Source organism: Chiloscyllium plagiosum, chromosome 23, assembly GCF_004010195.1.
Source record: "Chiloscyllium plagiosum isolate BGI_BamShark_2017 chromosome 23, ASM401019v2, whole genome shotgun sequence".
NCBI lineage: Eukaryota > Metazoa > Chordata > Chondrichthyes > Orectolobiformes > Hemiscylliidae > Chiloscyllium > Chiloscyllium plagiosum.
The window spans coordinates 57386650-57397678 of record NC_057732.1 but is presented as its reverse complement, the minus strand read 5'-3'; the positions used below and the strand labels follow the sequence as shown (position 1 = coordinate 57397678).

The 11029-nt window shown below is 41.0% G+C and overlaps 1 protein-coding gene across 3 annotated transcripts in view; it reads left to right on the top strand.

Moving 5' to 3' along the window:
• The window catches only part of LOC122561888 (integrin alpha-E-like), a 354449-nt gene that overhangs the window by 120248 nt on the left and 223172 nt on the right, over positions 1-11029 (top strand). For all 3 annotated transcript variants that reach the window (XR_006315137.1, XM_043714220.1, XM_043714221.1), the window contains 2 exons: positions 2026-2141; positions 4824-4978. Coding sequence is in view for 2 of the 3 variants with exons in the window: in XM_043714220.1 (XP_043570155.1) it covers positions 2026-2141; positions 4824-4978 (271 nt within the window). In the remaining variant the exon portion in view is untranslated. The remainder of the gene's footprint in view (positions 1-2025; positions 2142-4823; positions 4979-11029) is intronic.

Sequence of the window (11029 nt, the reverse complement as noted above, 5' to 3'; positions counted from 1 at the left end):
CTCAGTGCTTGGGAGCCTCCTGTGAAGCGCTTCTGTGATGTTTCCTCCGGCATTTATAGTGGTTTGTCTTTGCCCCTTCCGGTTGTCAGTTCCAACTGTCCATTGCAGTGGTCGGTATATTGGGTCCAGATCGATGTGCTTATTGATTGGATCTGAAGTCACTACTATTATAGGACAAGCCAAACAGAGAACAGCCAGGGAATTCCTAGAGGCATGGCACTCATCCACTGATTCAATCAATAAGCACATCGACCTGGACCCAATATACCGACCACTGCAATGGACAGTTGGAACTGACAACTGGAAGGGGCAGAGACAAACCACTATAAATGCCGGAGGAAACATCACAGAAGCGCTTCACAGGAGGCTCCCAAGCACTGAGGATGTCACCTAGACAGGGGACAAAAATTCTGCAACACAAATTCCCAGCTCAGTGAACAGAACCTCAACAACATGCATCCGAGCTCTAAATCTTCTCACAAACTTTAATACCATACACTGTACACCATACATCATCTCACTAGTGTCCTGTTGAACTAAAGCATAACCTCCCCACTTCTGTATTCTCACAATAAATGATGACATTCTATCAGCCTTCTAATTACGTACTATATTTGCATTCTAGTCTTTTTGTAATTCATACATTAGGATACTCAGATCCTTCTACATCTCAGACTTTGCAACCTTTCACCATTTGAATAATATGCTTTTTCTTTACATTTCTCTTGCAAAATGGACAGTTTCGCATTTTCCCACATTATACTCAATTTGCCAAATCTGCTCACTCTCTTAACCAATCAATATATTTTTTGTAGACTCTTCATATTTTCTTCACTACTTACTTTTCTACCTATCCTTGAGCCATCAGAAAATTTGGCAGCCATACTTGAAATGCAATCTCATCAAAACTTACAAAATTCCCACAGGGCATGACAGGTTGGATGTACATAAGATGTTTCCCATAATTGTTGATTATATGACAGGGAACATGATCACAGGAAAAGTGGCAGGCAAACTAAGACTGTAATGAGGAGGAATTTCTTCACTCAGGGTGGTGAAACGTTGAAATTCTCCACTAAAGAGGGTTGTGGAAACCCAATCATTCAGCAGATTCAAGATGAAAGTTGCTGTTTCCGTGACTAGGCTTTAAAGGATATGGAGAAATGCAAGCAAGCAGTATTGAGGGGATGATCAGCCATGAACCTAGAGTGAGAGGGAAGACTCAATGGACTGAATAGCATACATTTGTTTCCACATTCCCAAACCACACACCATCCTGACTTGGAGCTATGTTGTTGTTTCATCACTATTGCTGGTCAAAGTCCTTGAGTTTCTTTCCTAATAACAATGTGGATGCATCTATAGTGCATGTCTGCAGTGGTCGAGAAAGCTCACCTCCATTTTCTGCAGGGCAAATAGGGATGGTTAATAAATGTTGGCCTCGCCAGAGATGCCTACATTCAATGAAAGAACACAAGTTCTCTTCTTTCTGCTCACTCAGTTTCATGTACAAAATTCAAATGATGCTACAGTCCTTGTATTTTCCTTCAATCTCATGCCTGGAGTATGTGCAAAATCAAACCTTGGGAAATCTTGATTAGTCGTAGTTTCTGTTATCCATCCATTCCAGTTGATGGTGGAAATTCCACTTCGGACTACATAACTCACTGTTGATGTTAATTTAAGGCCTATGCAAATGAAACTGGAACTCAAGTAGACAGATGGTAATTACTAATTTATATTCATGAAATAGCACTTCATCTTTCAGCTGGATACATTATAGCCTTCTGGACTCAATATTGAGGAAAATAATATTAATTCATAGTCCTTGCCTCATTTGATTTTTTTTCTCTTTGCTTTTATGATTATTTCCAGCATTTTAAGCTTTTATTTAAGCACCAACAATCCCTGTCTAATGCATCTTCAAATCTGTAATCTGAAATTGGAAGCTGATGCATTTAAGAATAAGTTGTGTAGTCTATGGTTGATTTCAATATTATTGATTTAATGTTTGTGTTTCTGCAGGCACTGAGATTGCAATTGTTCTGGATGGATCAGGAAGCATTGAAGAACCTGACTTCCAAAAAGCAAAAGATTTTATTATAAACATAGCCAAAAACATTTGGAAACGATGTCTTGAGGTAAATGATGAACACTATCAGAAGCATTGGTGTATTTTCAGAATCTGAGCCAATTCAAAATAAATGAATATAAAATGCCTAATTTGAAGGAATCAAAATAGCTATGAGATATTAAAAGAAATAATAGTACACAAAAACCAAAACAAATCTAATTAAGCCAATTGGTACCCATCAGTATGCTCAATCAACAGCAAAGTGAAACAATTGACAGTGCTCCTACGCGGCACGGAGTCACCTATCAAAATGCCATAAAGTATAGGAGCAGAATTAGGCTCTCTGGCCTTTTGAATCAGTTCTGCCATCATGGGTGAAATTTTTCTCAACACTATTTTCCTGCCTTCTTGCCATAACCCTAGATGTCCTTACTAATCAAGAACCATACCTACTAGAGAAGGTGCAAAACTTGACCTACTCTTGGGAAATAAGGCAGGGCAGGTGACTGAGGTGTCAGTGGGGGAGCACTTTGGGGCCAGTGACCATAATTCTATTAGTTTTAAAATAGTGATGGAAAAGGATAGACCAGGTCTAAAAGTTGAAGTTCTAAATTGGAGAAAGGCCAATTTTGATGGTATTAGGCAAGAACTTTCAAAAGCTGATTGAGCACAGATGTTCGCAGGTAAAGGGACGGCTGGAAAATGGGAAGCCTTCATAAGTGGGATAACAAGAGTCCAAAGAAAGTATATTCCTGTTAGGGTGAAAGGAAAGACTGATAGGTATAGGGAATGCTGGATTACTAAAGAAATTGAGGATTTGGTTGAGAAAAATAAGGAAGCATATGTCAGGTGTAAACAGGATAGATCGAGTGAATCCTTAGAAGAGTATGAAGGCAGTAGGAGTATACAAGAGGGAAATCAGGAGGGCAAAAAGAGGACATGAGACGGCTTTGGCAAAGAGAATCCAAAGGGTTTTTACAAATACATTAAGGACAAAGGGTAACTAGAAAGAGAATAGGGCCCCTCAAAGATCAGCACAGGAGATGGGGGAGATACTAAGCGAGTATTTTGCATCAATATTTACTATGGAGAAAGACATGGAAGATGTAGAATGTAAGGAGATAGATGGAGACATCTTGAAAAAATGTCCATATTACAGAGGAGGCAAGGTACTCGCATGGATAAAATATTGGCTGCCAGAAGGCAGAGAGTCGGAATAAAAGGTGCTTTTCACGGTGGCAGCCAGTGACTAGTGGTGTTCTGCAAGAGTCCGTATTGGCACCACAACTTTTCATTTTATAGATTAATGATCTGGATGAAGGAAATGAGGGCATTCTGGCTAAGTTTGCAGTTATACAAAGGTAGGTGGAGGAAGGTAGTACTGAGGAGACGGGGAGGCTGTAGAAAGATTTAGACAGGTTAGGAGAGTGGGCAAAGAAGTGGCGGATGGAATACAATGTGGAAAAGTAAGAGGTAATGCATTTTGGTAGGAAGAATAAAGACATGGACTATTTTCTAAATGGAGAGAAAATTCAGAAATCTGAAGTGCAAAGGGACTTTGGGAGACCTAGTCCGGGTTTCTCTTAAGGTAAACTACAGGTTGAGTAGGTATTTAGGAAGACAAATACAATGTTGTCATTCATCTCGAGAGGAATAGAAAATAAACGCAGGATGTAGTTCTGAGGCTTTATAAGGCTCTGACCATACCACATTTAGAGTATTGCGAACAATTTTGGGCTCCTATACCTCAGGACAGACATACTGGCCTTAGAGCAGATTCAGAGGAGATTTATAAGAATGATCCCAGAATGAAAGGCTTAACATATGAGGTACATTTGAGGATTCTGGGAGTATAATCGATGAAGGGGGATCTAATTGAAACTTACAGAATACTGAATGGCCTGGACAGAGTGGACATTGGGAAAATGTTTCCATTGGCTGGAGAGATGAGGACCCAAGGGCACATCCTTAGACTAAAGGGGAGACATTTTAGAACGGAGATAAGGAGAAGCTTCTTCCACCAGAGAGTGGTGAATCTGTGAAATTCACTGCCACAGAAGGCTGTGGAGGCCAGGTCATTGAGTGTATTTAAAACAGAGATAGATAGGTTCTTGATTATCAAGAGAATCAAAGGTTACAGGGAGAAAGCAGTAGAAAAGACTTATCAGCCATGATTGAATGGTGGAGTAGACCTGATGCGCCAAATGGCCTAATTTGCACTTCCATGTCTTATGGTCTTCCCTCTTTAAATTACTGCCTACTTCCATTTGACAGGCAAAAAATCTACATCACCCTGTAGGAGGTCTGTGTCACATAACTGCCTGTTTGGTTAATCATCCCCAACCAATCTCATCACCATCTCCAACTCCTATTCCACTATTTTGGATTAGTGGTGCTGGAAGAGCACAGCAATTCAGGCAGCATCCGAGGAGCAGCAAAAAAAAAACAAATATAAACATTACAAACAAAAAAAACATTTCAGGCAAAAGCCCTTCATCCACTATCCCAGGCGCAGGATAACTAATTTCATTTCCCTGTCCACATAAGAATATAAGAGGCCACTCAACATGTTGAGGATTTTCAGCATTTATTGCTTTTATTTCAGGTTTCCAGGGCCATAATTTTTTTTAAAATTCAGTTTTGTATAAATCTTAAGAATCTAAAAAATAGTGGAATACTGTAATCATTTCCCAAAAAATTAGACATCAATTTTAGGTAGTCACAAAAATTATTTCATTTCTTTTGACAGTGTGAATTTGCATTGGTGCAGTTTGGTATGGAAATTAAGACGATATTTGATCTGAATGACAGCCAGGAAATAAGTTCTGGAATTTTCTCAATTGTAAGAAATATGCTTCAGTTGGGTCAAACCACAAAAACAGCTTCAGCAATACAACATGTACTGTGAGTATTTAACATTCTAGATTTTTCCTTTATTGAATTATCTCTGAAGATTAGGAATCAGTCAGTTCTGTAACTTTTCTTTCTCTCTACCTCTTCCTACACGTCAGTTTTTATTCTATAGCTTATACAATTTGTAAACATTTTATCTGTGTATAGAGTGCTCCATGATTTTAAAGTAATATTCAATGAATTAGACAACATGCAAGAGATTGATTCTAATTATTTCAACTCTCCAATTAGTTTACCTTTTCTCTGTTCCCCATAGTCTTGTAAATTCCTTTTTGAGGAATCAAATGCCCTTCTGAAAAGGTTCATTTATTTACAAGCAATACATTCCAGATTATAACAGCCCTAGGAGTAAAGACCTTTGCTTCTATTATTGATACAAAGGTATCTAAGTAAATAATCCCTTTCATCTGAAGTGTTCCACTTCAATTAACATTTTGAAGGAAATTTGAATAGAAAAGCCCTGGAGGTTAGAGAGTGGACAGGTATGTTGAAAATCTAATTAAGGACAGCCAATTAGGGACAGACGATAAATGCAAACCAGCTAGTAATGCACACTTCCCATTGCTTGAATGAAAAAACCCTTGATTCCCTCAATGATTAAAAATCTCTCTATCTCATCTTGAATGTACTTAACGACCTGGCCAATCTCATGAATGGTGGAGCAGATTTGATGGCCTGAAAGGCCTAATTTCTATTCCTATGTTTTATGGTCTTTATTTATATTCCATTCCCTTTGAAATAAAGCCTAACCTTCTACTTAACTCCCTACTTCCAGATTAACTTGTATGCTACCTTTTTGTGATTTATGCACAAGAACTCCTAAATTCTTTTGTGGTATTTAGCTTTCTGCTATCTTTCTCCATTTCAATAATATTCAGAGTGGTATGTAGCTTTCTGCTATCTTTCTCAATTTCAATAATATTCAGCTCCTCTGTTCTTCCTGCCAAAGTACAGCTTCCCACATTATATTCCAATTGCTAGGTTTTTTTTTTGTTCACTTTCTTAGCTTGTCTGTATTCGTCCGAGGACTCAGTGTGTCATCCTCACCTCTTGCCTTCCCACCCATTTTTGTGTATCTGAAAATTCTGGCAATAGTAGATTCCCTGTTCTTATCCAATAATTAATATATATGTTGTAAATAATTGTGACCACAGCACTGATCCCTGAGACACTGCAGTTACAGGTTGCCACCCTGAAAATGCCTCCTCCTTATCCCAACTGAGGGGATCCTCTGTCCATGCTGATGTGCTCCCTTCAACAACATGGGCTTTTATCTTTTTATTAGCATAACATATGAAAGTCCAAATATGTTGTATTCACTGCTTTCCCTTCATCCATCCTGCTTGTTAACTCCTCAAGTAATTCTAACCAATATGTTGGCTTGATTTCCTCTTCGTGAAGCCATGTTGACTCTGCTTGATCATATGTATTTCTAAATGCTCTGCTATTATATCCTAGTGTTTTATTGTATAATACTCTAACATTTTTCCAGTAACAGATTGTCAACCATTTTTGCTGCTGAATGCCTTTCTGAGTCGATTTCAGCTAGCTCTACCCTTATTCCTTTGGTAATAACCTTTATTTAAGTTTAACACACTTTTTTCTTACCCAAGTTTCTCTCTCTAAGATTGAATGATAAATTTTACCATGTTATGATATCACTGTTTCTCGGGGATCTTTTACTCTGACATAATTTACTAAATCTGCATCATTACACATTACCAGATCCAAAATAGCCTCATCCCTGGTTGGATATACAAAATATTGTAGGAAGTTGTCCCAAATACAAGAGATGAGTTCTTCTTTGTGACTACCTTTTCCAACCTAACCATTTCAGTGTACACGAAGATTAAAATCACCCATGGTTAATGGACTGCCTTTTTTACTTGCCCGAATTACCCCCTGATTTATTCAGTGTTCCATGTTTAGGGGACCTGTTGACAAATTCTACCAGTGTTCTTTCACTTTTTGTTTCTTAGCTCTATGTGTATGGATTCTACATCGTCTGATCCAAGATCATTTCTTACTGTCATACATTTTTTACCTTGTATAGCAATGCCACCCACTCACCCTTTTCTCCTGCCTGTCCTTTCAAATAGTTACATACCCCTGAATATTTAGTTCCTAGCTTCGATTTCATGTCATCATGTTTCTATAATGGCTGTAAGATCTTATCCATTAAGCTGTATTGAGCTATTAATTCATTTATTTTGTTTCAAATACTATGTGCATTCAGGTAAAGAGTAATTAATTTTGCCTTTTTGCTATTTTTTCCCACTTTGATCCGATGTACTACTGTTTTTCTGTGTTTGCGTACTTTCTATCCTACTCTGGTTATTGTTTACCCTATGCCAGCTTCCTGTGGCTCAGGTAGTAATGCAGATATTAGAACATAGAAAAGTACAGCACAGAACAGGCCCTTTGGCCCACGTTGTGCCAAGCATTAATGCTAATATAAAATAAAATAACTTAACCTATGCACCCCTAAATTCACTGCTATCCATGTGCATGTCCAGCAGTCGCTTAAATGTCCCTAATAACTCTGCTTCCACCAACACCGCTGGCAACGCATTCCATGCATTCATACTTCTCTGTATAAAGAACCTTCCTCTGACGTCCCCTCTATACCTTTCTCCTAATATCTTAAAACTATGACCCCTCATGCCAGTCAATCCTGCCCTGGGGAAAAGTCTCTGGCTATTGACTCTATCCATTCCTCTTATTATCTTGATTTGGAGATGCCGGTGTTGGACTGGGGTGCACCAAGTTAAAAATCACACAACACCAGGTTATAGTCCAACAGGTTTAATTGGAAGCACACTTATCTTGTATACCTCGACTAAGTCACCTCTCTTTCTCCTTCTCTCCAGGGAGAAAAGTCCGACCTTAGTCAACCTCTCCAGTCCAGGCAGCATCCTAGTAAATCTTTGCACCCTCTCCAAAGCCTCTGTATTTTTCCTATAGTTGAGAGACCAGAGCTGGACACAATATTCCAAGTCTGGCCTCACCAGGGTCTTGTGGAGTTGTAGCAAAACCTTGCGGCTCTTAAACTCAATTCCCCCTGTTAATGAAAGCCAAAACACCATGTGCTTTCTTAACAACCCTATCCACTTGGGTGGCAACTTTGAGGGATCTATATACTTGAACACCAAGATCCCTCTGTTCCTCCACACTACCAAGAATCCTGTCTTTAATCCTATATTCAGCATTCGAGTTCAACCTTCCAAAATGCATCACTTTGCATTTATCCAGATTGAACTCCATTTGCCATTTTCAGCCCAGTTCTGCACCCTGTCTATGTCGCACGGCAACCTGCAATAGCCTTCGATACTATCAACTGCACCTCCAGCATTTGTGTCATCTGCAAATTTACTAACCCACCCCTCAACCTCCTCATCCAAGTCATTTCTCAAAACTAAAAGAGCAGAGGCTCTGTGTGCTTATTGATTGATTGAATCTGTGGATGAGTGGATAAGCACATCGACCTGGACCCAATATACCGGCCACTGCAGCGTACAGCTGGAACTGACAACCGGAAGCGGCAGATACAAATCACTATAAATGCCGGAGGAAACATCACAGAAGCGCTTCACAGTAGGCTCCCAAGCATTGAGGATGTCACCTAGACAGGGGACGAAACGTCTGCAACACAAATTCCCAGCTCAGCGAACAGAACCACAACAGGCCTTTTTTGTGCCCCCCCCAGGCTCTCCTCAGTCCATTTCTGAGCTCCTTTCTAGCAAGCCTGTAATCCTCTAAAGCTGTGCTAGATCCCTGTTTCCTCCACCATATGTAAGCTGCCTTCTTCATTTTGACGAGAAGCTCCTCTGTTCTCGTCATCCAAGGTTCCTTAATCTTACCTCTTCTTGCCTGTCTCATAGGAACAAATTCGTACATCACTCTCAACAACTGCTCCTTAAACAGTCTCCACATGTCTGCTGTGTCCTTTCTGTGGAACAATTGCTCCTAGTCTGTAATTCCCAACTCCTGTCTGATAGCGTCATAATTTCCTTTTCCCCAATTAAATACCTTCCCTAGACAACTGCTCCTTTCCCTTTCCAAGGCTATGGTAAACGTGAGGCACTTGTGATCACTGTCACCAAAGTGTTCTCCCAATGCAAGATCTGACACCTGTCACATCTCATTGCTGAGCACCAAATCCAAAATGGCCTTTCCCCTTGTCGGCCTGTCTACTTACTGAGTAAGGAAACCCTCCTGAACACACCTGACAAAAACGGCTCCATCCAAACCATCCACACTAAGGACGTTCCAGTCGATATTGGGAAAGCTGAAATCACCCATAACAATAAACCTGCTACATCTGCATTTTTCCAAAATCTGCACACCTATGAGGTCTTCAATCTCTCTATTGCTGTTAGGGAGTCTGTAGAAAACTCCCAATGAGGTAGCTGTTCCTAACTTCCACCCATATTGGCTCAAGTAGACAAACCTTCCTCAACAACCTTTGTTTCTGTAGCTGTGATGCACCCCCTCCTCTTTTTCTTGTAGGTTCTTATATTACCTTGTAGGTTTTGCTTTTTAATTTATCTCCAAACTGATCAAAATCTTTCAGCGTAGAGTCATACAGCATGGAAACAGATCCTTCGTCCCAACTCGTCCATGTTAACCAGATTTCCTAAACTGAACTAGTCCCATTTGCCAGCATTTGGCCCATCTCCTTCTACACTTTTTCTATACATGTATCTATCCAAATATTTATTAAATGTTGTACTTGTACCAGCATCTACCACTTTGCAGATAGCACGGTGGCTCAGTGGTTAGCAGTGCTGCCTCACAGCACCAGGGACCCAGGTTCAATTCCAACCTCGGGCAACTGTCTGTATGGAGTTTGCACATTCTCCCTGTGTTTGCGTGGGTTTCTTCTGGGTGCACAAGTTGGTTATTTACCTTACCTGTGTCCCTCATGGTTTTACTAACCTATAGAAGGTCACTGCTCAGCCTATGCTCCAAAAAAATAAATCCCAGCCTATCCAGCCTCTCCTTATAACTCAAACCGTCCAGTGTCAGTAACATCCTTGTAAATCCTCCCACAATACAAAGATGTGTAGGTTCGGTGAATTAACCATTGAATTAGTGCTACGTTGCCCATAGTGCTCAGGGATGTGTAAGTTAGGTGCATTAGTCAGAGTAAATGTACTGCTGCATCAGAGTGGGTCTAAGTGGATTACTCTACAGAGGCTCGTGTGGACCTGTTGGGTCAAATGGCCTGTTTCCACTCTGTAGGGATTCTTTACCAGTTTATGACTTCCTCTGGCAACGCATTCCATATATGCACCACCCTCTGCGTGAAAAAGTTGCCCCTCATATCTCTTTTAAATCTTACCCCTCCCACCTTAAAACTATGCCCTATAGTTTTAGGCTCCTCTACCCCTGGGGAAAAGGCCATGGTTATTTACCTTATCTGTGCCCCTCATGATTTTACTAACCTCTAGAAGGCTACTGCTCAGCCTCCAATACTCCAGAGAAATAAATCCCAGCCTATCCAGCCTCTCCTTATAACTCAAACCGTCCATTGTCAGTAACATCCTTGTACATCATTTTTGCACCCTTTCCAGTTTAATATCGTCATTCCTCTAACAGGGCGACCAGAATTGTATATGTTTCTGAATGAGTTCAACACGCGGCGTGAAAACAAATTTTAAGCCGATCTCCGTCACCACGCCTAACCCCGTCTCCCCTCCGAGTTCCGTCACCACGCCTAACCCCGTCTCCCCTCCGAGTTCCGTCACCACGCCTAACCCCGCCCCCCGCCGAGTTCCGTCACCACGCCTAACCCCGCCCTTCCGCCGATTCCGTCACCACGTCTAACCCCGCCCCTCCGCCGATCTCCATCACCACGCCGATCTCCGTCCCCGCCCCCAAGCCTAACCCCGCCCCCTACACCCAGCTCCAGCCCCACACCAGGTCCCAACTCCAAGCCCTGCCATGTGTTCACCATCCCTCCAGACCTACCCCTCTCTGAGGATGAAAGATCAGTCCTCAGCAGAGGCCTCACCTTCATTCCCCTACGCTCTCGGATTA